Here is a 13022-nt window from a genome sequence, read left to right on the forward strand (position 1 = left end):
ACTCTGTTACCGAGCCAGAGGACCTGTGTTCAATCCCAGACATAGCAGCTGCATTTCCAAAGAGGCAAAATGCTAAAGGCACCCATGCCATGTGCAATATATGCCAACGTACTTCATAGAACCCCAGGCATACTAAATTAATTCAAAGCCCTCCATGACAGTGTCCCTCATAGCCAATGTGTCGCTTCAGGACACTAAACCCTACAATTCACAACTTACTTTCACAGTGGTCCTGGTCCACCAACATGGATGGCCGCCATGACGTCTGTGCGAGCCAGTTAACTCACACTTCACAGACATGCATCGATAGCATGTTTGGCTATTACTAAAAGTGACTTGCAAGAAATATCAAAATTGACTAGCCACTGGGACCCACCAATGGTTACCACACAATAGGGAGTGGCATCAAGGGCTTTCACAGCTGATTGTTATGACAATGCAGCCAGTTACAAGTAACATAACACAATAGGACAGAGCTCCACACCACTGATTGGCATTCATTGACTTGATGTTAATGGGCTAATAAGCTTTATTTTTACAGTGCGTGCAATACACAGAAAATTCACAAGAAGGCAGCTGCCGTACTTGTGAACTAGAGAAATAGTGCACACAGCACTGTAAGAATGGACTCACTGCCTGTTCTCCTTGTCTGCCGAGCCCTTTGCTCCCTCCTGCGATGAACCTGCTTGCTGAAGGCTCCCTGCGCCATTCACCTCCTCCTGTTGAGATTTTGAGCGCGGAGAGGATCAAAAAAGCAGCACCAAGACACCCGCCGTATCCGCCAGGCCACAGGTCGATTCGTCAGGGCCGGTGATGTGTACGGTGTTCAACAGCGAAAGGTGAGGGATGAGGGCAAAAAAGGGGGGAAGAGCACAAAATGAGCAAGAACTTAGTTATAAGGGGCAAAGAAAAGGGGCTCCCCACCACCAGTCTAAAGCTGAGGGACTCCCACATAACACTGTGAGGCCCATCTTCCTTCTTTCCTCCACAGGCCACAAGTAAGCAAGCCCTTCCCTAATGACATGGTGAGAAAGGAGCAAGGGGAAGGGAGGCTAGGGGCAAGATCAGCAAGGAGCAATACAAGCCAAAATCCCCGACTGTAACCAACTTGCAGCATCACCACTCAGCTCAGCCCTGCATCAGATGTTCAAGAATGAAACACAATGCAGTACCAGCTAAAAAAAAAAAGATTAATACAAAAACTGCAATTTCAATGTTACCTGATACATCGTCCTGGGATACCTGCAAAGAAATGGGGCCACACCCTTTCGTGTCATCCATGCTCCATCCATACACATTCACTCCGAACACAGAATCTGCAGCTATGTTTAACTCCATACATAGGCATTTGCTATGTAACCTGATGAAACAAAATGCAGCTGGCTGCAATGGCACAATGAATCAGCTTCGTTTCACTTTTGTGCGCCTTTTTATTTCTGCAGGTAATCTCACACTTTAGAAAATAGTTGAGGCTACGTACAAGCAACAGATACAGTACAACATAAAAAAAACAGTGCCACCACTACTTACATCATGTCGAGTGTAAAAAATAACAATAAAACCACATTTATTAAAAAAAAATAGAGCTTTGTAACCTAAAAGAAAATTTAACACGCATTGTGCCATCATCTTAACAAATGGACACTTTGAATTTGACGCTGTTGAGAACAAAAAAAAAGAAGACACACACAGTTATGAACTTACAAATATTTGTTCCCTTATTCCCCACATACAGTCAGTCAGTGTGGCTGCACTTAAGTGCCTTGTCCGCATACTTTCTGGTACAGCTGCACCTCAGCATTTGCGCATTTAACCACACCTCATCAGTGGCAGCAGATTTTTACCACAGCTGTCTGCACTATGGCTAAAAACTTGTAGCACAAGGAAGCCTAGCTTGCAAGCACTTCACACACAGGTACACTTTTGGTCCATACACATCCAAGCACACTTACACGGAAGAGAAAAAAACATCTGTTCTTGGATTGGCCTAGAGGGAAAAAGAAGAATCTCCATGGGAGAAAAAGTCGCGAGCGTCTTTTTTCACATATGCTTTCATTTTGTTTTGCGAGAAATCAGCCTCCAAGGAAAATGGCTTCGCTGAAGTTTCAAACGTGGGGGAGGGGCGGCAGCCATCTTTTCCCAGCCATCCCTGAGACAAGAGGAATGGTACACCATTTCAGAAGCGAGACCCTCACTGAAGTCGGCTGTGCAATTGGCGTTCCACAAAGCCTCACACTGCCTGATAACAAGGAAATAATCCTTGCATTAAACTATGACAAAATGAAGCATAGCAGGAGTTAAGGAAAAATACAGACAAGGCTTGTGCTTTCCCATTCAAGGACCACACAGTTCATTATCTGCATAAATACTGCCTGACATTATTATTACTGTCTACTCTATATATAGTTAACAGAATGCACGCAACAAAAATACGATAAGCACTCTTATTCTAAAAGAGCTACAAAATACTCTTACAGCAAAGCAAAATAAAAAAGAAAAAGAACAGGTCAAGTGATGATGCCCTTCAGAGGTTACTACCTTCTTGCAGTGTCCCAATGGTAGCTAGGGAAGAAGTGCTGGTGTCTAGTGTGGGGGGTCTATAAGACACAAAGTGGACACATTATGTAGAGGCGATGCCCCAGCGTCAATTTCAAAAAGCAAGCAAATTAAGAATAATTACCTTTCTGACAAAAATTTGCTGCAATCTAGGCATTAATGACAACACATCTTGGCAACAACTGGCTTTATATGCTTCACATGTATTAAAGAGGCCCTGAAACACCTTTTGAATGTGGTAAATAAACCTAATATTAATATGAAATGTTAACATCCGGCCTATAATATATAGCCCCTTCACACTTTAAAATTTCACTCAAACTTCTGTTACAGTTGTCAACACCTGTTTCAACCTTCCTCTCCTCAAATCAAATGGTACTCTAACAATGCTATCATGTCACACCAGCAGATCGCAACTTCCTTCCATATTACAAATGAGAGGTGCCAATAGGACAAGAGCGGCACACTAAGTGAGCCAGTAGAATGTAATGAGTTGACTGCCTAACTAGTAGTGATCAGCTCGCAAAAAAAGCTGTTTTAGTCACCAGACAGCACTGCAAGCATCTAGCAGTGCTTACATAGCTTCAAGTACAGGAAGAATGGGAAGAGGGGAAAGCCTTGGGGAGTGCTAAGGGAAATTTTTTTTATTTGTTAACTACAATAATACAAGCAGTCCCCATTAAACACTAGCTGTAAGATATTCAACACAGGGCACCATACCAAACAGGTGTTGCAATTATGATAAAAGGTGTTTTGGGGCCCCTTTAAAGCTGAAAACTTAAACTGCTGCTGTCAACAACACTGCCTTACACCTTCATGCTGAATACATCAATATATAAGCTCAGCAGCATAGCACACATACTATCTGCACAAACAACAAAATCTACAAGCCAATAGCAATAATATCAGCATTCCAGCATACGGCTGTTGTTTTGAACACATCACAAAAAGAGAAAAGAAAACAAAATGTCACCTTTCGATAGGGTGCTTCCAGCAAGGCCTCCACGTCAAGGTCATCTGCCATGATATCTCCTGAAACACAGAAAAATACAACCCCACTGCATGTTCAAGTACACACGCAACCAGATATGCACACGACACTTAAGATTCCACGAAACAGCCATTCACAGAACACCAAACTCCTACATTTTTCAATCCATTGACGCCCTTCACTGCAATAGACAGCTGTTGCTGCATTACTAAAAACAAAATGCTACCGGCCAGCCTCCCTACAAGAAAGGAAAAAAACAGTACGTCTGTGAATTAACTTTAAAAAATCCAAAAGACGCAGCTTGATGTTGCGTGACCAACCAAGCACCAGGAGCACTGCACAAGCTACATAACGCTAAGCACAAGCCTCTGACAAAAAAAAAAAATGGCAACTTTGACAGAAGCTTGCTCAGGGCACCCCATAGCTTTGTTCTTTCATAATGATGCCATACACACACATCAGTTGCATTCCTTGTAACAATCAGCTCCCTAAAAAATAAATTTTCCTTAAGACTATTTTAAATCTAAAGCAACTTCCTGCATTTCCATCACAAGTTGCAGACTTGCGTTTAGAATGGTCCCATATCTCTCATATTTTTCTTTCTTGATTGATTTCATTTTGCCAGTACACAGACTGGATACCACAATTAAACCCATTATTGCAACGGGAGAGAGAGAAAATATAGAATGCTGGCTGGAATCGCCGTTCATCAGCGAACTGAAATACCTATAACCACAGCTGCTGAAGCCTTCTGAAGACCAATCTAAGAAAGCAATAAGCTACTACTGTGAAAAATTAGGTTGCAACACAGATAAGCTCACAGAAGCGATTAAGATCTAATAACACACCTAAACCGTGATTTTCAACCTGCACTTGGAACCTCTCTTAAATCGACACAGCACTTTACAGTGGCGCAAACCGGCTTCCATTACAAACAAAATGCACCACACCTAATGAAACATTGTTTCTTCTGTTTCACATAGTTGATGCATCAAATACAAGTGTGTGACTTCACAAACAAGCAAAAATATTTTCCTGTCTAAAAACAAAGAAAGCCGATTAAAGTCCTTTTGGCTGCATTCATTTGTTGCTCAACTGAAGACAACTAGCACAAAACCATGTTTCATAAAGGGTGGCACGACATATGCACTTTTATAATGAGTTCAGGATGAATACAGTACAAGGTATTCGCATGATGACACAGACACCATTTTGCAGCAAAGCACGCAGCTTCAGCAGTAAGCCTGAGCAGGCGGCTGAAAGCAGATTAGACATGCGTGTGACTTTTCAGTCCTCTATGCACAACCTTTGTCTGTAAATTTTCGAGACTCGATTTATTTTCTTCTCTAGAAATGATTCCTCAAAACAAATGTTGGTGCGTATGTGTAGAGCCATCTTTTCGGGCTAACCTGAGCTATTTATGTTAATTGCTGTGGCAGTCGCTAGATGTCACTGCATGTAGAAAAATATGTTGTCACTAGTCATCTACACTTTCTACTGTGAGTGAATGTGGAGAGATGGACATCCACCTCGAACAGCATGTAAACATAAAATTCTATGTGAAGCTTGGCAAGACAGCCACACAGACGTATGAGCTCCTTCGTGACGCTTACAGCAACGAGACATTATCGCGGGAGCGAGTTTTGGAGTGGCACAAGAGACGACACAAGGCAGGAGCGCCCTTCAACCTCATGGAATGAAAACAACGTGGCTCGGATCAAGGAAATCGTACAGCAAGACCGCACCATTACAGTCCGCATGATATCAGACGCTCTCGACATTAGTAAAACAGGCCACCAAATTTAGCGTGAGAACTTGGGGAAACGAAAGCTGAATGCCAGACTTGTGCTGCACTCCCTCACACAGGACCAGAAGGACACGCGGGCATCAGTGAGCACTGATTTGCTCTCCAAGGCAAAGAAGGATGCTGCATTCATCGACAGCAACATTTCTGAAGACGAAACATGGTGTTTTCAATATGATCCTCAAACGAAGAGGCAGAGCGCCGAATGGCGGTCCACAAGCTCTCCGGTGTCGAGAAAGGTGCAGCAACCGAAGGCCAAAACAAAGACCATGCTGATAGTTTTTTTCAATGCCAGAGGTGTCATACACCACGAGTTCGTCCCACAAGGGCAGACGGAATGTGAAATGCCAGAATGTGAAATGAGGTGCGCCACCTTAAATTCCAACGCCACTTCCTTCACATGCAAAGCAGCTACTGCAATGGCATTGGCTTTCCTTCCAATTCTTGTATTGCTTACTTCATGGGAAATGCTGTCCTGCTTAAAAAAATGCTGCCAGGAGCTATATGCCTCAGTGAAAAGCAGCTTGTCCTGTTGGCATGCACCACTCATTGTGCAATGAGCCAAAACGGCCAGCTTTCTCCCACAGCTGGTGTGCAGCACCTGTTTGCTTTTTGTCAATTCAATCCAAAGCAGTGTTCCATTGCTAGACGTGCCAATACCAGGGAGAAAAAAATTTTTCCTGCTGCCTACAGCACATTCAAGCCAACACTGATATTCACACATCTAACTTTGCTGGCACCACTTCACTTATTGTGGCTGTGCAAGTTTGTGGTCTAGTGTCATGGAATTCAATGACTCAGTGCTTCAAGAAAAACTAATACCGCTTAGCAATGTAAAACAGAAGGAAGATTGACAGCCACATACTACTTTGCCTGCATGCTTAGAAAATGCTTATTTATATGCACAAACAAACAAAATGATGCAAAATTTACATGCCACAAGTCAACACAATGCAAGAGTGAGATTAGCAAGTACTGTTTTCAAAAACGATAATGTTAACATGCGCAAATATGCTGGACACAACGAAATTTGGTGCATTCATGCCAAATCACTGTGCACAATTGGCTGGAAGTGGCTTTCAAGCACTGCTGCTGCAAATAATTGTTTTGAGAGGCTGCAGCTCCTACGAGCACAACACTTATATTCTAAGCAGCACGCATAAGATAATAGGTAAATTTATTATAAATCAATTGTTTGCAGGGCAGACTTTTGTCGGGGACTCACAGCTGAGTGCGCGCTAATTCCGCGCGATCTTTTTATTCTTGAAATAAATGCGTTACTTGCACCTGTAGGTGTATTCCGTAGCCAGGCAGGATTAAAGACCGTGCGATCGCGTGAAAACGGCGCCCTGCGAGCGTGTGGGTACCACAGACGAATTGGCAAGTGCGTAGTACCTGTCCGCGCCGATATTCGCCTACAATTCTCGAAAATGGAGATGTCGCACTGCACTGCTTTAAACACGAATCCAGACAGGTTAGAGAATTTGTTCAGTTCAAAATGCCCAAATTTCGGCACAGCTGTACTTTTCACACAATATCGCGCGCTCGTATGTGGTTACCCCCGACAAAAGTGCCCCTGAATGCGGCAATGCAAAACCTGACATTTCTGACCAGCCAAAATCTAGTCATGGTTTTTCGAAAGCGCAGAGGGACAGAACACCTGCACTACTAGCCTCCACTCCAAACTCCCTCCAGCAACTGCAATCTCGCAAGCAGTCTACAAAACTTGCAACTTAAACACAGCTCTGCACTGCCCACCGTGCACCGCAAAAACAACGTGGCGAACGTCGCCGGCAGTGAACAAAGCCTTGTGCGTCACGACAGCAGTTAAATCACTGCACATAGGCAACACGTATTCGCTACGGCTTTACTACAAAGCTGAGCTTCAAATCTGACAGTAGCGCATACAGCTCAACCTGCAAAACTGTACCCAGAAACCTCCACTAAACGCAAGTTCTTAGCACTAGAAAAAGGTCGCTGTCGCGCACCAGCAAGGTATTCGTAAAACAACGCGCTCGTACAGGCGGTACTCGATCAGGCAGGGTTTTCTAGCAACAGTTTTATAATGTTATACGTATCTAGATTCCCTACACACCTAAAAGCGAAGCTAAGCGCTTTAATTTACCAATGAAATAAATAAATGCTACTAGGTAGCTCAGCACAAGCAATAGCGCTTACAAATTCGCCACTGTGTAAATCACGTCCCGGCCTATCAACTACGAGACACCACGCTACGCAAAGCACACTTGCACAAAGCACTGAATGATGATCTTCTTTCATACCTCCCACAAAAGATTATTGTAGGAAAATGGGCAGAATAGCAATTAAGTGCAATTCACACGGCAGACTATACCACCTCACAACCAAGCAAACAAAATGGCGGTCGCCTACTAAATAGACGACGGGGCACGGGGCGCAAAGTGTGTTTGAAGGGGCTGCCAACAAAGGCGACCCCCAACGACAAACAAACGAGGCTTTTGGAAAGAGAATGATAAAAAGGATATATTGCCTTTGTGCCAAGTTTTTACCTACGAACAAAAACCTCTATATAAAAATTCGCGTTTAATATTTACTATTAATTAGTATAATACAAAAAGTTAATAAGAAAACGCTTAGTATTCAGTGAGCACCAACTAGGTCAAAACCGCTGTTTTCGGTAGGCAATGCTACAAACGGCCACCGTTGGATCTTATTTCCTGGCTGAACACACTTGCTTCTCGATGTCGTTTTGTGATGCAACTTCATGAGAGGTGTTCAGCTCTCATAGCGTGGAGCTGAAGGTGCGTTTGTGTAAGTCATTCCTACCAATGTTATGTGTTGACTACACGCATTAAATTTTTTTTTTTGCCCTTTGTTGCTGAAGTGAGTGTCACCGCTTTTACGGACAAGCTTGATTTCCATGTGTAGCTCCCTGTAAACAAAACTTCATCATGCTGCCAGGAATGTGCGAATTTGCGCAAATGGGCTGCGTTAATAACATTTGTCTGGCGAATATTCATTGCATGCGCAGTATCCATTCGTACTTGTGGATTATCCAATGGTCTTCTACCTCGATGTTATGCTGTCGTTTGATTTGAGCTATGCCGTGTGTTTTGAGCACGTCATGGACGTTGTAAACAAACGACCCTATCAACCCTAGCGTTGTGACCAAAAAAAGCAACATTCATATCTCATGGCTACTGGATAAAAATTGTAATGCGGGCTGCAGTTTGCATTGTTTTTATTGAACGCGATGTTTCAGATCCGACAGAACATCGCGTGACGATTTTTCGAAGTCGTCGCCAGTTATCGCTTTGCCTGGCTTCAAGATCAGTGGACCGAGCTTGTCGACGGTGTATCAATTCGGGTTCAGAGCGTTGAGAATCAAGTAAGGAGCACTTTAATATGTATACAGTAGTTAGAGAGTAATACTAAATGCTACCTGGCACAAAAGTTTCCTTCCAAATGTCAACAACTTGAGCAAACAAGGAAAAGTTGAGGCTCCTATGTTGTTTTTTGGTTCTTTCGTCGTTGAAAAAGTTTGTGTGGTGCACATGGATTGAATGGTCAGTAATAGCAGGAGTGCCACGGACTGTCTTCTACAGGTGTCCCCTAAACATGGAATCTGTTTTGAGCTGCATCATTCGAATAAGCAAGAGGAAAGAACTGCCACCTTTCGCAGATTGTGGCTTTTGTTTACGTTGTGTGAGTTGTCTTGTGTGTGTTTTTCGGACAGACACCGCGCTTTAGCAGTTTAATCCATTGCAATGACAGTCATTTACTGCTGGCCTTGTTCTGTGCATTTAATGTTCTCCGCTACAACAAAAGACTGCATGAAAGACACAAAAACTTGGAATGAAGTTGTAGCTGGAAAAGGTAAGAATAATTCAAAAGAAAACATTCGACAAAGGTTCGCCTGGTTGGGAAAAGGATTTAGTAGGTTCTGAAACGTCGTGCGTTATTTCAGTTTTTGGTTGGCATTCTTTTCTAACTTGGAAGTAACAATGAGCTGATAATGTAGGCAAATTCTGAGAAATGGGTGCCACATGTCTGGCTTACACCACAACTGTCTCATTACCATGCACGATTTTTGTGCATGCAGTGTTGCATGCCTTTCAAACTTAAAGTTATGGCTGTAAAGTTTGTTTTTGTCATTGCTTAATGTCACTGAAATGTTCATGGCCAAGGTTTTTGTGTTAAACTGTGAAGTAACTCTAGAACAAGGATCAGCTCCTCGCGGCTTCTGTTCTGCAGTGCTACCGATAATCCTCTGTGAGGAATGTGAAAATATTGCATGTTGCGTGTTTTCCCATTTCATCTTCTGCTCGTGCAATGCTGCAGTTTGCAGCATTGTTTTAATTTTGGTTATGCACAGGATTGGCCATTTAATCCTACTCTGCTGTGGTAATGTGATGGCTTACTTTTTAGTGCTCCAAGTGAAGGTTTTATTGCCGAACCTGGTCAGAATATTGGTAAAAGAGTAGATTGCTGGGGTGGTTTGGTGACATGTCCGGTGCATTGCCTACACAGGGAAGCACCGCTTTCGGCCCAGGCAGGCAGTGCCGCAGGGCCGCATGCCATGTAAGAGGGACCCCGAGTGGTGGGAAGCATTGATGGCACCGCGCAAGCAAGCCAGTGGCAACAGCAGTGACAGCAGCAGCAGCATGGGCCGAGGCAAACGGTCAGCGCTAATGGACAAGGACAGTGAGGAGTACCGCATGCACCGTGCACGCAACAACCTGGCTGTTAAAAAATCTCGCACCAAGTCCAAGCAGCGTGCCCAGGAGACTCAACAAAAGGTTGCCCAGCTGCGGGCTGAAAATGAAGCACTTGTGGCCAAAATCAAGATCCTCAACAAGGAGCTAAGCTTTCTAAAGGACCTTTTCTTGGCACATGCCGGGGCCACAGGTGGGAACCGTGGAAACAATTGCACAGGCCTTGAGGGCGTTGACCTAAGCTTCCTTAACGAGGATGAAGCTTCAGAGAGCAAAGGAATTGCCTCCAAAAATGTTGGCTCTTAGTGTCTTGTGTGTCATACCTTCTGTATCTTGCCACTGCCTGTCACAGTGGTATATCTTGTAGCTCTGGTTGAGGTTTTCACAACTTCAGTCTGAGTGATGCAGCCCAGTTATGTGTTTGATGTTACTTGTATGCTGTTATGTGTAGTGAAGCCAATTTTGGTGAGGACAGTTGTTACATACTGAAAACCTGGGTTCAGCAGTGCTTTCCCATTTTTTTGTGCTTTTGCCCTAGCAGAAATGTTTCCAGTCCTTTATTGCTTCAGTTCCTTGGAACAGAAATACCTGGAGCAAGATGCTGACACCCATATTATGATGCTCAACAGATGCAGAACCTAAAGATTTGCAGTAGTTTTTGGGCACTTCTCATTTGTTCTTGGGTATTCCAGTACAGCTAGTGTGTTTGGACATGTTGCCACTATTTATTTCCTTTAATAATTTTTTCTTTGTTTACCATTTGAGCTTTAAGCTCTGTTGTGTATGCTTTTATTACCTTTGTTTCTTGAAAAGTTCATCAGGTCTCAGTAATATATTTGGGAGTACTCCCTTAGACTTGCAATAATTTAGAGACCCACAGGGGCAATGCATCACAAGCTGTGTGTTTAGATTTTTCCAATTCGAATTTGGAAGATTTTTTTTTTTTTTTTGCACTCATTGAGAGTTGCCATATTATACTAAGTATACTGTATAGCATCTGCTTTTGATGACTCTACACTTGTGTGATATATCACAAGGAGTTGAATTTTTAGCCTTGCAACATGTATTATATGCCTAAACAAATGTTTGTCTTTTTTTGACATATAACTGTGTTTTATGACATGAGAAGCACTTTCTGGCAGAGCAATGTAGCTTTTCCAGTGCACCTGCAATAATGCATATAACTTGTGCGAGTGCAAAGTAGTGCTGCCATAATTTCCGATCATGTGTTCCAAATATTTCATGTGTATATGTGCATTGTGCAGTAATTTTTTATATAAACACTGTACTCTCTGTTGTAATTTTTATGTGGATTAGCACTGAACTTCATAACAAAATCTAAGGAGTTGAAGTATTCTCTACCCATTTTAATATAAGCTATGCAAGGATTCAGTTCCTTCTTGCGTATTATTACATTGACAACTGTCTTTTGTAATGTGAATTTTTACAGTACAGTGTCAGCTTAGTGATTGTCGGCTTTTCTGCAAAGGGCTGTAAAGAATTGCCCTTTTTCATGAGCACCATTCAAGAGATTGTTCTTTATTAACGAAGATATAGAATTTTATTTGCAGTAAGAAATTATTTCCTTGCTAGCAACTATGCAAAGTGACATATGATCATGGAAAGCTAGTTGTGAGCTGCTGAAACATTTAGAGGACTAACTGTGCCCCATTGTGCAATTTTTACATTTGTCTACCTCTTCTTGCTAATTGTAACAAGATGTCCAGTGTTGCTTTTAAAGCTGTTGCTGCTGTCCTTCTGCACATACAGGCAGGGGCTTAATTGTTTACATTCTTTTTAGGCTGCCCCACCATAGTTTTTGTCCTTCTGCACAAAGGAAATGTCTGTTATGTATAGTTTTGAAATGCAGCATACATTAGCACTGTCCTTTTTTTTTTTAGTTTGCATAATGGTGCAGTGTAGTATTCCTTGCATGCCTTTTTTATGTATGTAAACATTCCACAAATGTCTTGGTGTAATTGGTAGAAATTTTACGATTGTTCTAGACAAGTGGTTGTTTGTGACTGTTTATGCAGAGGAAGAGAAAGATAAACATTTATTTGGTCAAATTGGTTGAAGTGTTGTGGGTGACCCTGGGGTACTAGATGGCCGGGAACTGATGGCACCCGGTGAATGCTAAGGCACTCAGGTTGATGTAAAATTCACATTTGTAAGAGTTATATTATTTTTTCTTGCTTTTTGTATGTGCCAGGGTACCTGGGTACATCAGGTATATGCTGTTGCCGCTGGTAGGCCCATTTTTAGCAGGGTTACATCTTTTTCTTTTCACTCTTCTGCTGTATTTATTTCTTGTTATGTAAGCATTTTCAGCCATTGGGAGTCTAGCCAAAATGCTAATGATTTGTTTTTCATGTTTTAGTAGCTAAAGTACCAAGAAAGCATGATCACGGTCTTGCCTGGTGATTTGACTAGAGTGACCTACTGGGGAATTATACTGTTTGTGTCTACTTGGCAATATTCTTTTTAAGGACCTATTAAAGTATATCAAACTTGCATTTGTCTTGTCTCCAGATTTATCTTCTGACCTGTTCATCGTATAAATATTTAACTTATCTGCCTGTTCGAGTTTTGACCATACTGCTGCTTCTGCAACCTACCATAGTCAGGCTGAGTGGAAAATGGGGGAGCAACACGTTTTATTTTGTGCGGGAGCCTGTGTGTAGGTGCTCCCGTGGGGCGTTTAAAGAAACGGGATAAAAAAAAATGCACCCGACGCTGGCGGGTCTCACCAGTTCCTCGGTCACGGTTTGGAAGCGGGACATTCTTAGTAGACTATTTTTTGCTATATTCTCCTCCCCTATTTTTATTTTTTTCAGTGGGGATCCAAACGGGGAAAGATGAGAATAAAGTTAGCAAGACGACCGGAAGTTTTTTTTTTTTTTCTTTGAAAGTCACTCGATGCTTTGGTTTGTGTCACCGCAGGTCATGTAGCGTGCAACGCGCCGTGGATGTATGT

At 42.6% G+C, this 13022-nt stretch overlaps 2 protein-coding genes across 6 annotated transcripts in view; one reads left to right on the forward strand and one right to left on the reverse strand.

Annotated features, from left to right (window-relative positions):
• Caper (RNA-binding protein 39-like protein Caper) overlaps positions 1–7772 on the reverse strand; it is a 63949-nt gene extending 56177 nt beyond the window's left edge. Inside the window, exons 1-3 of one of the 2 annotated variants that reach the window (XM_077646866.1) lie at positions 7634–7772; positions 3530–3588; positions 634–719 (exon numbers count right to left, since the gene is read on the reverse strand). In XM_077646866.1, coding sequence (XP_077502992.1) covers positions 634–719; positions 3530–3580 — 137 coding nt within the window. In that variant the 5' untranslated portion in view covers positions 3581–3588; positions 7634–7772. Of the gene's footprint in view, positions 1–633; positions 720–1220; positions 1243–3529; positions 3589–7633 lie in introns of those variants that run through there. The other variant, XM_077646868.1, reaches the window with a different exon arrangement.
• Positions 7773–7991: 219 nt separating this feature from the next.
• On the forward strand, positions 7992–12561 carry LOC144113653 (CCAAT/enhancer-binding protein gamma-like). Of its 4 annotated transcripts, none has more exons than XM_077646863.1 (3): positions 7992–8131; positions 8593–8718; positions 9861–12561. In XM_077646863.1, exon 3 carries the CDS (start codon positions 9905–9907, stop codon positions 10349–10351), a length of 447 nt encoding a protein of 148 aa, XP_077502989.1. In that variant the 5' UTR covers positions 7992–8131; positions 8593–8718; positions 9861–9904; the 3' UTR covers positions 10352–12561. The 4 variants fall into 4 exon arrangements, with proteins under 4 accessions (XP_077502989.1, XP_077502988.1, XP_077502991.1 ...); XM_077646862.1 differs by having other exon boundaries at positions 8006–8141; XM_077646865.1 differs by lacking the exon at positions 8593–8718 and having other exon boundaries at positions 8015–8131.
• Positions 12562–13022: the final 461 nt, after the last annotated feature.

Source organism: Amblyomma americanum, chromosome 1, assembly GCF_052857255.1.
Source record: "Amblyomma americanum isolate KBUSLIRL-KWMA chromosome 1, ASM5285725v1, whole genome shotgun sequence".
In the NCBI taxonomy this organism is placed as follows: Eukaryota; Metazoa; Arthropoda; class Arachnida; order Ixodida; family Ixodidae; genus Amblyomma; species Amblyomma americanum.